At 34.3% G+C, this 19,491-nt stretch overlaps 1 protein-coding gene and 2 pseudogenes across 1 annotated transcript; all 3 read right to left on the bottom strand.

Moving 5' to 3' along the window:
- LOC108463737 (lariat debranching enzyme-like) overlaps positions 1 to 19,136 on the bottom strand; it is a 28,892-nt pseudogene extending 9,756 nt beyond the window's left edge.
- On the bottom strand, positions 3,341 to 6,284 carry LOC128290477 (uncharacterized). Its single transcript, XM_053026128.1, has 3 exons — positions 5,842 to 6,284; positions 4,354 to 4,438; positions 3,341 to 3,911 (listed from the first exon to the last, which is right to left on the bottom strand). Exons 1-3 carry the CDS (start codon positions 5,987 to 5,989, stop codon positions 3,782 to 3,784), a joined length of 363 nt encoding a protein of 120 aa, XP_052882088.1. The 5' UTR covers positions 5,990 to 6,284; the 3' UTR covers positions 3,341 to 3,781.
- Positions 7,746 to 14,070, bottom strand: LOC108465680 (lariat debranching enzyme-like; annotated as a pseudogene).
- Positions 19,137 to 19,491: the final 355 nt, after the last annotated feature.

Genomic DNA, 19,491 nt, shown 5'->3' with positions numbered 1-19,491 from the left:
AACTACAGCAGGACAATGGAAAATCTCTACGGGATAGAAAAATTTTCGTAATAAATAGCATTCAAGTCTCTTGTTTGGCTTCCGGGAAAAGCAGAATGAACAGAATATGACAACCCACAGGTGGATCAGTAATTATTTAAAAAACCAAAAAAAAACAATATTTTTTAAAAGAATGAAATTTTATACCTCAACTCTCGTATGCAAAATGAGAACACAAAGATTTAGAGACTTTCACAATCGAAGCAACTTACAGTGCATTTGCAAATAGGGTCAGACTGCCTCCCATCATTCCAAAACCGAAAATCCTGGCAAAAGTCCACTGAAAATATTAGTAGAAAGAAGCATAGATTTGAAACTAAAAACAGAGATGAAAAGGAAAGAGACAAATACATATTCATCCCTGAAATCAATATCCGATGAATTAGGGGGTTCCAAAAATCACAAATAACAGAAACGGCAAACAAAACTTGGGATTTATCTCACGAAAAGCCTCTACCTAGTGTACCATCTTTGTGTGTATGAAGAAAGAAAGGACAAGAAAGGAGGCTGGGAGAAAGAGAACAGGAGAGAAGGAAAATATTTGAAAACAAGGGAAAAAACAGTAGTTGATACAGGAGAAAGGAACGTTAGAAATAAGGGAAAAACAGGAGAGAATAAAGTAATAAGGAACGTGATCCATAGTTTCAAATACTGAAAGAAAAAACGTGATCCATAGTTTCAAATACTGAAAGAAATAGACTTTCTCTAAAGCTGAAAATCAAAATCTCTGACAAAAGTACACAGGAAACAAACAAAAAGAATAAACAGAACGACATCAATAGATTTGTAACACGGAACAAAACAGTGATGTCTAACCTATAACATCTATCGTTTCTAATAAGGAACGAAACAGTGATTCTCTAAAGGTGAAAACCAAAAATGGTGACAAAGACACACTGAAAATAGAAGTAAAAAGAAGCATATATCTGAAACTAAAACTAAAACAGGAATGTAAAGAGCGACGGCAGGATTAACAATAAAATAGCCATTGAAGAATGGAAAGACAAGAGACCAGAGACCGAAAGAAAACATCCATTTTTCTAAAAAGAAAGTGGAGATGAACCAGACGGAATGAGCCAATGGTTTCAAAAATTCCAATACCATAAGCGGTTTCAACTTCTATTTATTATAGATTTTGCACCTGCAAAAGAGATAGAAAGGAATCCATGAATGTGTACTTCTTGCTGCTACAGGGCAAGAAAGATACAAATTAAAGACAGTCATTTCTGGACAGGAAGAGTACTACATATTCCAAGGACAGATCTATCTCATTCAAGGATTTACAAGCACAGACCTCAGACCGATCGTTTAAACTAATTATTGCAGAGTTTCCCAGGGAATTATTTAATTAAAGTCATTCATGTGTGCCTATTTCCTGATGGTTGACTTAGCAATTGGGATACTGGTTTCACAGTACTTAAAATCCAGCCAATCAGAGATTTTTCTTATGCAGGACATCAGACTAGAAAGCAGTTTTGTTATACACGAGACCAGTAGGCTATGTGGACAGTCATATTAGAATGAAAGCCAGCCGAAAAAGTTTAAAGCATTATCTTAAGTGAGATAAAAGGGAGAGGAAAGAAGAGACTTTACTTTGGTCAGACCAAGGACTGCAAACCTGAACCAACAACACCCCAAACGCACACAGCTAAACACACCACACTCCAAACCAGAGATGAAAAAAGCAAAAAGCAAAAAGACAAATGTTGAAGCAAAGATTCATACCTGAAATCAATCTCGAATGAAGCAGGGGTTACAAAAATCGCAACAAAGAAACGGCAGAGAAATGAACCCACTGAAATAGAAGTAAAAAAAAAACATTGATCTGAAACCAAATAGAAATCAAAAGGCAAAGACAGACAAAGACAAATTTCAAGATTCATACCTCAAAATCAGTCCCCGATGAAGCAGTGGATTTCAAAAACCACAAAAAACGGTGCAGGGTGTGTGCTTTTTTTTTTGGCCTTTTGTTACCCAAAGCTAAAATAATGAGAGGAAAGAAATTGAAAAGTGACCGAGAGAGAGAACCGATAAAGAAATGGGAGGAGATTTGGATTGAAGAGATATATTTGAGGATTTGTTATGAAAACAGAATAAATGAGGAAGAAAAAGAAAACAAAAGAGGGAGACCAAGAGACAGAGAGAGAAAGAAACGGATAATAAATGTGCATGGATTGAAGAGATATTTAATAAATTTTAACGGTCACTTAGTATTTTATTTTGATTCCCCCTTTAAGATATTAAAACATTTAAGTCTCCTGTTTGACATCCGGGAAAATGCAGGATGAACAGAATTTGCCAACTCACAGGTGAATCAGGAATTATTTAAAAAGAACAAGGACTAATGTCAAGTTTGATATAAATTAGAAAAAACAAGATTTTTTTAAAGAATCAAAATTTATACCTTAAAAGAAACACTAGCACTACCTTGACTCACTCATTCGGAAGAAGCTACCGCTGATTCATGAATTCAAACCTTTTCTTTTCCATTTTCGAGAGAGAGAAAGAAGCTAATGACAATGGATCTTGATTGTAAAATAAAATATTTAGAGGGGTAGAGAAATTTAGTTCCCTTTTCATGAATGTCAAGACAATGAGAGAACAGTGCAAGATATAACAAACCTGGTTGGCGTAACTGATACCCATGTTTGCCCAAGCACGCACATAGTTTGGCTTCAAATCTAGTGCCTAAAGATCCAGACATAGACCAAAAGACTAAATTCAATAGTGCTGAAAATATGGCCACCACAGGTAAAGGGAAGTTTATCATCAAATAATTTTAAATGGACAATCTCAGTAACAGAGGCTAAACAAATCAAACTGCATATGCAAGATCTGAATGCATTAAAAAATGCATTTTGAAAGAGATGATCAAGGGTATATATAAATTGAGGAAGTGCATAATCAAATCATCTAAATTAACAAATAGCTTCAAAAATCAAATAACTAATTACATGGAGCTTAATAGAAGAGCTAGTCTGTTTTCTAAGGTCCAACTAGGTGCAACATGTTATTTGGAGAATCTTTTTAGCAGACTAAGGTTACAAAGATGGAGCAAGTAAATAATTCAACCCTATAAGAGAGCTGTATAACACACCAATGCATCACTTTACAATCGAAAGATAAGAAAGAAGAGAAATAGAGGAAAAGATGATGCAACCCATAAGAGTTTGGCACACAGAAGATTGACATGTTGGGTTATCACATGTTTTGCATTTCTTTATGCTATCCTTTCAATTGATTAAGCACAAGCCAAGTCCTAGCCACACTTTTTTGTATAGAAGCGAAAAAGCCCCCTTGATTCAAGAAGCAGAAATTTACATATTCACCTTAATTTACTCAAAAAAGTGCTTTTTTTACATCTTGCACCTCAAATGGTTCAGGTAGTTACAGCACCCTTGCCGACATTGTCAACACCTTCATAATTCATTTTTTTTTATTCTGGCCTAACATGCAAAATAGTGACCAACACACCATACAAATTGATTCTTAGTAAAATCATAGCACTCATATATTTTGAATTTCACACATTACAGGTGCTCCAACTTAGTAAAGAGAAACCCAAAATTTTAGGATAGGGAAAATAAATTTTTAATTATAAAAAAGTAATTATGAAATTAACATATCAGATGGTATACAGATAGGACACCACTATTCAAGGGGGAATCATGAAGAAGCTACCTGTTGATAAGGTATGTTGCACCAGGCTTGTTCCAAAGAGAATAATCATTAGGTTTAAGTTTCAAAGCAGTTTTGAAAGATGCAATGGCCTTATCATATTCTCCCAACAAATTATACTGAACACCAAGGACAATGTATACATCAGCATCCTCAGGAGACATCTGACCAACTTCATTGAATAATCTAGCAACCTGTATGGCAGAAAACACTTCGATTAACACCAGAATATAACAATAACATTTCCAAAATATAATGTTAGGGATAAGCTTCTAGTAATCTTAAGGAAAATTATATCCTGTCACCGTATGTAAAACTCTAAGTCCAATATATAATCACTGCAGTCATGGAAACCATATGCAAAAAAGACACTCTTGTAATCACAGCATTCACAACATAAGCAAACTATCCCACAGTAACATTAGAGGAAGCGGCTTACACTCAAACCAAGATTGCAATATCAAGGCATTGTTCCAAAAGACAAAAACCAACCAAAAAAACAAAGAATTATACCCTAGTGTACTTACTTTGGGTAAGCAACAATCTGCTCCAATTCTGAACTTTCAAACAGTATTATTTGTTTGACACTCCAAAATTTTAAGCTCATCTTGATTAAAGCAATAAGCTTTCACTAACCATTTGTATGACTCACACCAAGAGCAAGAAGTACTTCCAGATTGGTAGGATCGGCCTCCTGAGCACGCATCATTGCTGCAATAGCCTGTACAGAGATATCTAATCAGTGAATTGCATTTTGTCTACAGAGTCAAATATATGGACCCCAGTAAAGACCACATAAAACTGCAGATGCATTAATCAAGAATAACAGAAGTATAAAAAGGTCTTGCATAATCCATGTAAGTCTCAAGATTATGACAAGCAGACACATTAATCATCCAAAACAATTTGCAATAAATGTGAAACATTACACTTCATAGGCTTGATATAGACATAGTTTAAGATATCCATTCAAATTATTTTTAATTAAGCCAAAAGGGTTTTGACATGGTTCAAGAATAAATAGAAGCGGATGATAAGTGAAATGTAATGCACTACTAGTTCATGTGACAACAAATGATAATAGGTTAGATCCAGAACATTAGCAGCCAGGCAAAGACTGCGGCCTTAGATCTAGTACTCTGACTGAAGCCTCTGGCCACTAAGATAAACATGATATCAATCATATTGCAAACTTCAATGTTTAAACGAAAAATAGCTCCTTCTATCCCTTTTCAGTAAAAGTTTTCATATATAAAAAATGAACATTGCATGGTACACCAAAGTGGCTATATCAAGCCAGCAAATACAAACACAAAATGCAGCGGTACAAGAAAACAGATCCTTTGTGTTCAAAGGTTTTCTTGCTTGCTAAATCAATAGGTTGTTCTATTTCCTAAAATATGATAGTATTCACAGGGCATTAGACATGATTCAAAATTATTTAGATTCAGGTGGAATAGAAAGGTAAATGGTAAACCTTGCCAGGCAAAGAATCATGTTGAGTATTTGTTTGTTATGGTTGAGTATTTTGAGATAGTTATATGTAGCTAACTTTGAGTATTATATTGAGATGAAAATGGTTAATATGTGTATGAGTGTGAATGTGTTGATTTGCTGAATGGATGAAAAGGAATCGGTATGTTTAAGCTAGCATAAAGTTGGATAATTTCGACAATCATGGATGAAAAGGAATCGGTATGTTTAAGCTTGGGGAATCCGTGATGCATTGTACAATAATCGACCTTGCGAACAAACCAGATTATTAGAAAACCAAAATACAATTACTACTGCTTTGACAGTCAATATTATACGATATCAAATAAATGAAATATGGGTTTCAGGTTAAACTGGCATATAATACTGTTTAACCCGTACATTTAACAGAATTTTAACAATTTATACAAAGGCACAATTGCTTAAACAATTTCACTAGAAATGAAGTTATGTGGTCTTAGTTGAACTTTAAGCATTATATCCATAAAAGAAATATGGGTATCAGGTTAAACTGGCAACTAATCCCCATTCATCTCAAGTTTTAGGGCATTAAAGAATGAATTTAAGCCATGGGAGAGTGCATAAGAACACTAAAATTGAAAAGAAAAGATATTGGGATAAGAACATTACCATGCAATACGATGAAGGGAATAGCGTGTCTATTTGGGATAAGAATCAATGTAATAGAGAATATGAATAATAAAGTAGTTGACTGTAAAAGAGACGCCATGGCTGGTGAAATCTTGCAGAACCAGAATTTCTTTCTTTCCCAAAGCATCCAACAAGAACAACCACAGCGACATCCATAGATTTGAAAAGACGAACCGAAACAATATTTCCTAGGGCTGAAAACCCAAAATCTATGGATGAAGCAAGTGATTCCAATATCACAATAAAAAAATTAAAAATAAAAAGCAGAAACGATTGAGAAGGAAGAGATGAAAACGGATTAGAGAGGAAAATTTTGAAGAGAAAGAGATGGTGAAGAAATGGGAAGGAAGGGGATTTGAAAAGACAGATGAAAACGGGCAGAAGGAATCTTCTCCTGCCAACGGTAACTATTGCTATTTAATACACTCATTTAATAAAGTGATAATTGAGTTATTTACTTTTCAAAATTTCATTTAATACACTTTTATATTCTCAATGTCTAAATATATTTATTTTTAAAATAATACTATTTATTATATCAAATATATAAAGAATTAAAAAAATATAATTAAAATCTGGTAGTTTAATGATATTAAATGTGGTGACTAACAAAAAGAAACTTAAAATTTGAGATGGTTCTTGGACATTTCAAACTAAGAAATGTTAATTTTTTTATTACCCATATATTTTTAATATAACTATTTTAAACTTTTCTAGTAATTCATAAATAATTTTATTGTAAGAAAAATTAATAAAATATATATCTAAAAATATAAAGGAGAATATAAATTTACTATTTATAAATTTTAAATTGAAATATATTATTTGATTGATGATTAGAGTTATCTACGTATTAAATTAGATCAGACTTCATAAATAGCCCATATATGCAGGTATAATTAAGCTCTGTAAGTCTATATTGAGTCTGGAATTCTGGGTATTTCAGTTCTATTAATTTTATTTTATTTAATATATCAGCCTGATTTACTCAAAAAAATAATAAAAGTATGGCAGCTTATACTACCATGGACGAAAGGAGCATATCAATGAGATTGCATTTATGGATTGAGGGAAACTATAAAATATAAGTAAAGGAGGAGGCAGAAAACGTAAAAAATTTTAGATAGAATGAAATAATTACGTGTCTTCTATAACCTCTAATGAACACAATATCAATGAGAAGACCTCAAATAAAATTTACAATCCAAGAAATATAAATAATCACAGAATAAACCTGTGACTCAGAAGACTGTACCTTCTGAACATAATTCATGAAATACTTCAGTCTCTAACAAGAGCCCCACCTAATCCTTGGCTTATTCCATAAACTGATATCACCTTAAATACAAAACTCTAATGTATTTCCATTGCAAACATCTTAAGCCAATTGATTGGACTCCAAAAACAATATAACAACCTTTTAGATTCATTATCTTCTTCCACAGCCTTCTAAGAGGCTTTAACATCTCCTTCCTCCATAACTGCACCATTAATCCTAGTCTTAGTTTCTTCGATATCAAAATTTACATTTTAATTTATAAATCACAATTTCTTAAAATAAAGGTTCTTTTAAGTTCTATAAAACTAAGAATAAAATGCGAAAATTTCCTTTACAATTTTTCTAGTTCACCCTTCTAATATCCCTTTAAACAATTTAATAATCTTATAAATGTGCTAATTGATTGTAACCAATGAGCATGTCTGAAAATTGCTTATTGAAAAAGAACAAAGTTCATGCCTGATTAAGGGTGCCATGCCTTGGATGTTCCTGGATGTCGGAATACAACAAATTACTAAATTTGCAAGGAGCAAGATACAAACTCCATGCTATTGTCATTTATCCATATTAATAACATCAATTCAATTAGAAAAGCCCCAAAAAATTTGAGATTCCAAATTCAAGCTCATATAATGAATGACTGTGATAATAGCTATTGATATAATATTTGATGTTTATACATTATGTTAGATAGAAAGAAAGAAAGAAACTTGTATAGGTGCTCTCCTCTACTGATGAAAGTTGGAAAAGTGTGGGCCATTAAACCAAGTTGCCAACTTCACAAACAAGTAAAGCCTCATAGTATAGCAAGATATTGCCATCAATCTTTTTGTACTAATAAACCTCTTGGTTGATAGAAATATTATTCACATTCATGAGGACCGATTTTCATTATTCCGTTCTGCATCATCTTCTAGATCATCCTCATCTTCATTGGGAATGTCTTCGCTGTAATCATCTAATGAACCAACAGGAAAAACGATGTCACCTTAAGAAATTTAATGGATTTAGTTCAATCAACGTGGACGAGGCAAAGTTATAGCATTGCGTATGATATGCACAAAGCTCAAAACATTAGGCGCATTCAATGTTCTACCTTGGTTGAAAGCAAATGATCAATTATCTATCCCATTAAACTATATTGGAGAGCACCAGCACCATATTAAACACGAGAAGCAAAAGGTATTCCTAGATTCATGTATACTCTAGGTTTGACTGCATCACAATCAAGATTAACAAAAAGCTGCTAAGTACCGTATAAAGGGACAAGGCATCAAAACTGAGTGGGACAAGGTAAATAGAAAACTCTTTACCCTTTTGAGGCAATGAAGGAGTATCCCTGGAGTCCGATGCATTATCAAGAACATAAGGAAGATCTAGTAATTCCAAAAAAGATACAATCTGAGGATTACGGGGAGAACCTACAAAAGGTGAGAAAATTTTAATAATTAAAAAAGAAATCGAGCAAAAACAAATTGCAAAAGTCATGATTATTCTAGTTGCAAATCAAAATAAAAAAGAACGCATTCACTAACCAACAATTAATTGAGCTAAAAGAAGATAAAAAATGAAGGATAGTGTTTCATAACCACAGTGACAGTAATATTGAGATGCCTATGGTATAAATATGCAAACATATATGGTAAGTTTCTTAAATCCAAAAGATAGAACCATTAATGGAGATACTATTAGCACCTCAAAGAAGGAAAAGCATCAAAATATCACCATATTATTTACCAGAAAAAGTAAGAATCAAAGGGTTTGTGAGGTGGAGCTGTTTGAGAAAATTCACAAGGTTTGGCTCCTCTGTCTTCCATCCTGCTCTTAACCCATTGACGACAATCTTGCATGTCGAGCTTTGTTCTCCAACCTATTAGAACAGCAGTTGTCAGCTCACAAGTTCTTGTAGAGTAATAGTACTTGCAAAAATAGAAAATTGCACATTTTCAAATAAAACATTAGTCCACCCCACCCAAGAGAAAGAGAGAGTGAGATAAGTGGCATGGTCAAAACAAAAATGTCATATATACGCACACCCAACGTCTCCACGTCGGAAGGTCAAAGGAAAGACACAGTTCAATTTCCGTGTTATTGCCAGCCATTCTTCATCGTACTGAACCTCATAAGGTCCTAGATCAGATCAATATCAACAACCTAAAAGATCAAAGAAAGCCAGAATTCATTTATTAGCTTCCAGCAAAGACCAAAAGAAAGAACCTAAATGAAATGGTCAGAACATATGACAGATACCTGCAAGAACTTGCGCCCTGGAAGGCATTTATCGAGTGCAAGAAATTTTGTCACTCGACCACCCTCTTCATGTTCAACAAGAGCGGTGAATTTGCAGTGCAAGTGAGCTGAAAACCAATACGATGGTCTGAGTTTTTTGAGCAGCTGAGCAGCAGGTTTGCTTCCAAGAGTTCCTTGCTGGATCTAGGAAATATGTGTCAACCAACAAGCAACCAGGAATGGTCAACAAGAAAACTGAAGACGCTTGATATGAACATTTTCATTCTATCACATATGTCCATTTCCACCAATTGAATATAATTACCTCACCTTTGAAATGTTTTTTTGCAGCAAACAAGTTGTTGCCAGTTTCCATAATCAGTGATGCTGAGCGGCCAATCGTGTGAAAGGAAAATATCAATCAGTTTCTCTAGGTGCATGAGCTTGTGAACATCGTACTCCCGAACATGATACACAGACCTGATAGTATTGTCATTATAAGGTGGCCTTTCATGGTGTCCTGCTCAAGGAAAAGCTAATTCATTTCAGTTTCAAAGCTTCGACTGTCCACCCTAAATAAGAATCAATATAACATATCTGACACTCGCTTGCAGTAAATATACAATCACCATTAAAAGAACTTCAGAATAAACATAGAATAGACAAGTAAAAGAACTTCATACCCAACCTAAACAATAATTACGCGCATTGTAAATTCCGGAAAGTCCATTGATACGGATATTGCCAAACTTCACAACCACAGCATACCCCAAGAAGTATATATTAGGTGCTGCCCATCCCCCATAATACCTAAAGTTTACACATTTCAATAGCAGAAGGTAAAATTCAAGGCCTTTTCATAAAAGAATCAGAATCCCCAAGCTAGAACATATGAAGAAAAGGGGGTGACTTACAATTCCCATAAATAATTAGAAGCTTCATTATTTCCACCGATAAAAATCGTGGGAATTGGGGCAACCTCCTGACCCGAATAGTATATCCAGAATGACTTCATCTCCCTATATTTTGGGGCCACATTAAGGCTATCCATATCTTTTCCATTCCTGACTGCCTAAGTTGCAAAAGAAAAAAAATTAAGTTCATATAAAAAATGGGTATTTGGAAAGTGACAAAATTTCGTATAAAAACAACAAATTGGAGAAAGTGAGAGTGTGAGAGAAAGAACCTGGAAATCACCATAACAAAGGAGGAGGTCAATTTTGATGTTGCGAGTGTTTTCGATGTATTTAATGGTGTCGTAGACCTTGTCGAGATCTCCATGCATGCACCCTTCCACTGCTATCTTCATCGTTTTGAATTGGACACAATACTGTGGTAGGGTTTGAGAAAAACTTAAAACCTTATGTTTTTTTCTTAATGACTTTATCCTCTAAAGGTGAAAACAAAAAACCATGACAAAAACACACTGAAAATAGAAGTAAAAAGAAGCATATATCTGAAACTAAAACAATAATGAAAAGGGCGACGTCATTAACAATAAAAGAGCCATGGCCGGATGGAAAGACAGGAGAACAGATACCGAAAGAAAATATCTGTTAAATTAAAAAAATGGAGACGAATGAGACGAAATGAGACAATGTTTTCAAAAATTCCAATACCATAAGCGGTTTCAACTTCTATTTATTATAAATTTTGCACCTGCAAAAGAGATAGAAAGGAATCCATGAATGTATACACAGGGCAAGAAAGATACTAACTAAAAACAGTTATTTATGGACAGGAGGAGTACTACATATCCCAGGAAGCAGTTTTTTATCCACGAGACCAGTAGGCTATCTGGACTGTCACATTAGAAAGAAAGACAGGTGAAAAAGTTTAAAGCATTATCTTAAGTGAGATAAAAGGGAAAGGAAAGAAGAGACTTTACTAAAACTAAATAAAATGGCAAAGACAAAGACAAAGTACAAGTGATGATTCATACCTGAAATCAGTCACCAATGAAGCAGAGAAATTCAAAAAATCACAAAAACCAGAAACGGCAGAGAAAACCTAGTGTAGCGTCTTTCTGTGCACCCAAAACTAGAAAAAAATGAGAGGAAGAAATTCAAAACAGACAAGAGAGAGAGAGAGGGAGTCGGCGAATAAATGGGGTGCTATGGATAGAAGAGATAGATTTGAGGATTCAAAACTGACCTTTGATCGGAGGTAAGATGCCGGAAGGTGTTGATGGCGCGGCAGTGTCTGGGGTTTGTTACGAAAGGACAATAAAGGAAGGGAAAGAGAATAAAGAAAACGAAAGAGCGAATTAACAGAGATCAAAGAATGGAAAAACAACAGAGAAAAAAAGGGGAAATAAATAAAGGAAAATAAATTTGAAGAGCTGGATGAATAGGTGAAGAAATGGGGAAGCTATGAAGGGAAGAGAGACAACATAATTTTCTAAATCCCCATGTGACAACGGTAACATTTATGGTAATTAATACCTTCTTTAAATTGCTTTTTTTTTTTTTTGAGAAATTAAAGACAAAGAAGATAAAGAGACTTGAGGAAAAAAAAGTGGGGAATCGGGATATTCCCAGAATGGGATATACCTAAGCCGGGATATACCAATACGGGATAACAACGAACCGGGATATCCCTGGAATGGGATATCCCTGGCCGGAATAAGTATGACAGGTTGGCCGGTCCAGACAAGAAAAAATAGCTGAACCGGCCACTAAAACCCATAAACCGGAAGCCAAATATTGAGAACCGGAATAAGAAAAGACAGGATATCCGGGAATATCTTATTCCGAGTCGGAATATGACAGAGATAAAGCCGGAACAGAATAAGAAAGAAAATTAACAGCCGGTAAAGGAAAAAAGACGTTAGAAAAAAATTAAGGGGAAATCGGAGAGAATAAAGGGATCAACTGAAAGACATGTATTTTTTCAATATTTCCGTAAGAGAACAAAATTTTCGAAATTAAAAACATTTAAGTCTCCTGTTTGGCTTCCGGGAAAATGCAGGATGAACAGAATTTGCCTACTCACAGGTGAATCAGGAATTATTTAAAAAGAACAAGGACTAATGTCAAGTTTGATACAAATTTTCCTCGATTTTCCTCGATCAGAGAAACCAAACAGAATAAAAAGAGATGAAGAAAAAACAAGATTTTTCTAAAGAATCAAATTTATACCTTAAAAGAAAGACTAGCACTACCTCAACTCACTCATTCGGAAGAAGCTACCACTGATTCATGAATTCAAACCTTTTCTTTTCCTTTTTCGAGAGAGAGAAAGAAGCTAATGACAATGGATCTTGATTTAACAGAGGGTTTATAACATAACTATATTATAATATTTTTATTTTATTTTCATCCGGAAAATAAAATATTTAAAGGGGTAGAGTAATTGGTTTCGTAAATTTTAGGGGAGGGAACGGGCCTACTGGACGTACATAAAACTAATCAAAAGAGTAGGTAATAAAGGAGAAAGGAACGTTAGAAATAAAGGAAAAGTAGGAGAGAATATGGGAATAAGCTGGTCATTTCGCCACACGCCGGGTACAATTTCAGAATTAGTGTACTTTTCATTTTATTCAATTCAGTCCCAACCTGCTTTTTCTTGATACAAATACATATCTCGTGTCAAATTTTACAAGATGATTTGTGACGTATGTACATGGTAAAGGGTGTGTCAAATAAGGGAGTATCCTTACCAAAAATAAATTAATCTTGGATACATAATGGGTTTCATTTTAGACCATAAAAATTTATTACTGACCAATAAAATAAGCTTTCATCTTTCCATCGGGATTAGTGTTATTTCAAACGAATTATTTTTTCCAAAATATGTTGAGACCTCTATATTGAAAATAAGGTGATTTAATTCCTGATCACATACCCATAAATTTTCATTTAGAAGGATTGACCATCTCAGAAATATGCAATAGGAAATGAAGACATAAAGAAAGAAATGCAGTTCCCTTTTCATGAATGTCAAGACAATGAGAGAACAGTGAAAGATATAACAAACCTGGTTGGTGTAACTGATACCCATGTTTGCCCAAGCACGCACATAGTTTGGCTTCAAATCTAGTGCCTAAAGATCCAGACATAGACCAAAAGACTAAATTCAATAGTGCTGAAATTATGGCCACCACAGGCAAAGGGAAGTTTATCATCAAATAATTTTAAATGGACAATCTCAGTAACAGAGGCTAAACAAATCAAACTGCATATGCAAGATCTGAATGCATTAAAAAAGGCATTTTGAAAGAGATGATCAAGTGTATATGTAAATTGAGGAAGTGCATAATCAAATCATCTAAATTAACCAATAGCTTCAACAAATCAAATAACTAATTACATGGAGCTTAAAAGAAGAGCTAGTTTGTTTTCTAAGGTCCAACTAGGTGCAACATGTTATGTGGAGAATCTTTTTACCAGCCTAAGGTTACAAAGATGGAGCAAGTAAATAATTCAACCCTATAAGAGAGCTGTATAACACACCAATGGATCACTATACCATTGAAAGATAAGAAAGAAGAGAAATAGAGGAAAAGATGATTGACATGTTGGGTTATCACATGTTTTGCATTTCTTTATGCTATCCTTTCAATTGATTAAGCGCAAGCCAAGTCCTAGCCACACTTTTTTGTATAGAAGCGAAAAAGCCCCCTTGATTCAAGAAGCACAAATTTACATATTCACCTTAATTTACTCAAAAAAGTGCTTTTTTTACATCTTGCACCTCAAATGCTTCAGGTAGTTGCAGCACCCTTGCCAACATTTCCAAAATGTAATGTTAGGAATCTTAAGGAAAATTATATCCTGTCACCGTATGTAAAACTCTAAGTCCAACATATAATCATTGCAGTCATGGAAATCATATGCAAAAATACACTCTTGTAATCACAGCATTCACAACATAAGCAAACTATCCCACAGTAGCATTAGAGGAAGCGGCTTACACTCAAACCAAGATTGCAATATCAAGGCATTGTTCCAAAAGACAAAAACCAACCAAAAAAACAAAGAATTATACCCTAGTGTACTTACATCAGCATAATACAAAGAATTAGCAAGCTCCGGCGGCGCAAGAGTACCATACTTTGGGTGATGACGTAACCATCCATACAGATACTTTATAGCAGCAGTCTGTTCCAATTCTGAACTTTTCAAACAGTATTATTTGTTTGACACTCCAAAATTTTAATCTCACCTTGATTAAAGGGATAAGCATTCACGAACCATTTGTATGACTCACACCAAGAGCAAGAAGTACTTCCAGATTGGTAGGATCGGCCTCCTGAGCACGCATCATTGCTGCAATAGCCTGTACAGAGATATCTAATCAGTGAACTACATTTTTTCTACAAAGTCAAATATATGGACCCCAGTAAAAACCACATAAAACTGCAGATGCATTAATCAAGAATAACAGAAGTATAAAAAGGTCTAGCATCATCCATGTAAGTCTCAAGATAATGACAAGCAGACACATTAATCATCCAAAACAATTTGCAATAAATGTGAAACATTACACTTCATAGGCTTGATATAGACATAGTTTAAGATGGAACCTTATCCATTCAAATTAATTTCAATTAGGCCAAAAAGGTTTTGACATGGTTCAAGAATAAATAGAAGCGGATGATAAGTGAAATGTAATGCACTACTAGTTCATGTGACAACAAACAATAATAGGTTAGATGCAGAACATTAGCAGCCAGGCAAAGACTGCGGCCTTAGATCTGCTACTCTGACTGAAGCCTCAGGCCACTAAGATAAACGTAATACCAATCATATTGCAAACTTCAATGTTTAAACGAAAAATAGCTCCTTCTATCCCTTTCCAGTAGAAGTTTTCATATACAAGAAATGAACATTGCATGGTACACCACCATGGCTATATCAAGCCAGCAAATAAAACACAAAATGTAGCGGTACAAGATAATAGATCCTTTGTGTTCAAAAGGTTTTCTTGCTTGCTTAATCAATAGGTTGTTCTGTTTCCTAAGATATGATGGTATTCACAGGGCATTAGACAAGATTAAAAATGATTTAGATTTAGGTAGAATAGAAAGGTAAATGGTCAACCTTGCCAGGCAAAGAATCATAATCAAAGATGCTGAACAGATGGCTGAACTAGACAAGCAGTCACATCTCTTAATAGAAATTCTTGTAGTATTAAAGAACACAAAAACAATGTCTTTTGGTGTAAGAATACACATGAACTATCCAACTCTGACAAACTAGGGCAAAGTGGATTACCTGCTGGTCATCATCATTTTCAGCATGGGTTATTCCTAGCAATCTCCAACCTTCAGCTTTCTCAGGATTTTTCATAACTTCAGCCTCTAGGGCAAGCACTGCTTCACTCAAAAGTCCTTTCCTGAATAGCTCTTGACCTTCTTTTAAAGGATTTTGATGACCAACATATGGATTCATATCAGAAAATACATAGACACCCCTTGAAGCGTCCGACCGCTGAGGAACCTACAAGTTTTCACAACCGAAACATTCATGTAGAATTAAAAGAGGTTATAAAGTGAACTTCTTCAAGGCTACCAGACTTACTCATCATATGAATTTGCCCAGTTATCAGACAAGCTTATCCCAAAGCCAAATTCTATCATTATATAAAATAATATTAAAAATATACATAAAAATCATAGAAATTTTAGAAACAGTAAAAAATAAATGTGAATGCCCAAATACTCGCAAGCCCCAGAATCCCTTTAGCGGAATAAGAACAAAAATTAACACAAGCAGGAAGAAAAAAAATAAAACTAGATCTTAAATTAAAACTGAGGAATAAGAACCGAAAACCATAAAATAAACCAAGAAATAAAATTACAAAAGCATAGTTCTTAAATTAAAAACAGAGAACGGAAAAGACAATGTTGAAGCAAAGATTCATACCTTATGAAGCAAGGGATTCCAAAAATCCCAAAAACAGAAACGGCAAAGTGTCTTTGCATTCCTTTGGGCGTCAGTTACAAAAAAGCTAAAAAACGTAAGAGGAAAAATTTGAAATGAGACGGGCAGAAAAAAGGAGAGAGTAAAGGGGGAAGAAATGTTAGAAAAAAGGAAAATGAGAAGAGAATAAACTATGAAAAAATGTCCATTATCACAAGTCACAGAAACTGAGCAGAAACCCCAAAACCATGCCCATTCTCCCAGCCCAAAAAACCAGGACAACTATCCCGAGTGGCAAAAAACCAATGGCCCAGCAGGACCAGAACAAAAAGAACACGAACCCAATCCAAAAACCACGAAACCATCCCATCTAAACAAACCACCCCAAAACAGAAATGAAAAGGCAAAAAGACAAATGGTAAGCAAAAAAAACACATTGAAGTCAATAAATTGACTAAAGAACAACGATACAAACATCAATAGATTTGAAAGGACGAACCAAAACAGTTTTTCATAACGCTGAGAACCAAAAACTCAAACAAAAGTAGACAGAAAAACAAGCAAAGACGCATAGATCTGAAAATCAAAATAGAGATGAAAAGGTAGAGACATACTCATTCTAAAGATGAAAACCAAAAAACCAACAGAAAAAAAAAGAAGAGAGCCATAGATCTGAAATTAAAAATATACATGAAAAGGCAAATACACAGTTAAAGTAAATTTTCGTACCCGTAATGACTCTCCCACGAAGCAGGGAAGAGACAAAAGAGAATCCGCGAAGTACGAGAAGGGAGGAAGAGAGAATAATGAAAACAAAAAGGGGAGGAAGAGAGAATAATGAAAACAAAAAGGAAATAAGGAATGGATGGAATGAAGCATACCTTAATTGGCACCAATGGACACCATTTAGATCTAATAACACAAGCAATACTATCAAGCATTACAAGCTTCTCAACCAACCATCATCCTTACAACAATTCATATCATTCTATTTAATGGACAAACAGAAACCATATAATGGGATAAAAAGAAACCATGGGTCTACCTAAAACTTCCAATCAAAATCCATTTCCAAATCATACCCAACAGAACTCAAATAATCCCAACTATTTTAAAGAAAAAATACCTAATACTTACTGACTAATGCAGGCACCTAGCAGTATGAAAAAGAAATCATACATGCATACACAATCATGACAATCTCCACCGTAAATGATCATGAAGCCCAAATCGACAAAAACCTTTGCAATTAGCAAATCCGTTAAAATTCTCCAATACTTATCAATATCAACAAGCATCCCAATTAGATTATTATTATTTTTTTAAAACTAAAGTACAGACTTTTTGAGAAAATTAAGAAACAGAATGTCACAACTCACAACGAATTAAAAAGACGTGTTATTACCATCCAGAAAAACTACCAAATAAACTCTACATGCGTCACAACTCCCACCGGGTTCCTAGAACTAAAATCAAGCCAACATAGATGCAGTAAACGATTTACATACGGATGCTTTTTGTTTAGGCAATTAGTATTCTGCTAAGCAAAGATTTAAAAAAAAATAGATAATAACACAAAAGCTATAATATTAAACAGAGGGAAACAAGCAATCCAAAAATAAAGAACAACATATAGTAGACGATAAACAAACAAAAATGAAGAACAAGACCGACATCTATAGATCTGAAAGACAAACGAAACAGTTTCTAAAGCTGAAAACCAAAAACCCTAAGAAAAATCCACTGAAATACAAGTAAAAAAGCATGGAGCTGAAACTAAAAAAGAGATTGATACCTGAAATGAGTCTCCGTTGAAGCAGCGAATTTCAAAAATCACAAAAACCAGAAACGCCAGAGAAAACTTACGGTTTCTCTTTCACGAAAACTCTCTTCCTACTCTAGCGTGTGTTTTTTTCACCGTACACCCTGCCCTCTAGTTTCCTTGTAAGACCTAAAATTCCCCATTTCTGATGGCCTTTTTTTTGTAAGGCTCAAGTTAGATAATGCAGTTTCATTAGAGATTTAGAGAGATGATAGCTCCTGCTTCCACTTCTCATTTAAACATTCAAGGCAAAAGAAAAGAGACAAAACATTGAAGGCAAAAGAATTATACACAATCTTAATAAGGCTTGCTAGAGGAAAAAAAATCAAATCAGTGGAAAAGAAACCAAGCTAGTGCAATGGAGGAAACCAAACCAGTGGAAAAATGAGAGGTAATGAACAATTGCCTGCAACTAAATACAAAAATCTTACGATAGATTGGTGATCAAGTTATAATCTCTCTGTCCAATCAACTATCAACATTATGAAGGGGACCCTTAATTTAAATTGCATAAAACAGATGAAGATAGGTACAAAAGATGATCATGCTTTTCATTAGTTTTTAAGGAGAATTACTACCCAACATTAGCAAATAGAAACCCAACTATCTGCTGGCTTCAAAATGTAGCGACAGACTAATAACAAAGAAAACCAGTAGAAAGTTACAACTACACACTTAAATATTAAATATTCGAGATCCATTGTGCCAATTCGATATTAAAAAAATTAAAACTTTGAAATTAAAAATGAACGAAGAATACCAGATCAAATTAGATTTAAATTAAATATAAATATCACTGACTCACTGTACAAATACAATAAATATCTAATATTCCAATTAGTACTGCAAGCAAGAAGACAACAAATATTATAAAAACAAAAATGAAAGCATCAACTTATTTAAAATCAACTATTAAGAATCACTATCGAAACATTAATTACAATACATACAAAAACAAAACGTTCGGGGTAGAATTCAACAAAACCACTTAAAAAATCACTATCCAAAACCCTAATTATATATAATGTTGGGGGAGAGATGCGTGGGAGTAGAAATTAACTTATAGCAAGTAGTGCGCTTGGTTGGGTTGGGATGGGATGGTGGCACAAAAATACTGGGAGCAAAATTATGAAGAGTGTAGCAAGCAACAAGTAAAAACCTCTGAGTGAATGAGTGAGTCTAGTCAAAAAGTGAAATTCAGATTAGGTCACGCTTACAATCGTGACTTTCCGTCTTGATCCCCCATCCACTGCAGCATTGCTCGCGCCCTCTCTACAAATACTTGAAAATCTTGAATACAACGCAGCAGAATAGCTGAGATCCAGAGAGAGCAAATAAGCCTACACTTTTGATTAAGCTCTAAAAACCTAAGATAGATTTTCAATCAAATTAATGAAGGAATGCAAACATTGACTTGAGAGTAAGACATAACT

The sequence above is a fragment of the Gossypium arboreum genome, chromosome 3 (assembly GCF_025698485.1).
Source record: "Gossypium arboreum isolate Shixiya-1 chromosome 3, ASM2569848v2, whole genome shotgun sequence".
Classification (NCBI taxonomy): domain Eukaryota; kingdom Viridiplantae; phylum Streptophyta; class Magnoliopsida; order Malvales; family Malvaceae; genus Gossypium; species Gossypium arboreum.
This window is presented reverse-complemented; position numbering and strand designations above follow the sequence as displayed.

Coding starts and splice junctions, on each gene's coding strand:
- LOC128290477 (XM_053026128.1), bottom strand. CDS start 5,989: ATGCTTTGGGAAAGAAAGAAATTCTGGTTCTGCAAGATTTCACCAGCC. Junction 4,439..5,841: donor TCCCTTCATCGTATTGCATG/GTAATGTTCTTA, acceptor ATCTCTGTACAG/GCTATTGCAGCAATGATGCG. Junction 3,912..4,353: donor TGGTGTGAGTCATACAAATG/GTTAGTGAAAGC, acceptor TCTGCCATACAG/GTTGCTAGATTATTCAATGA.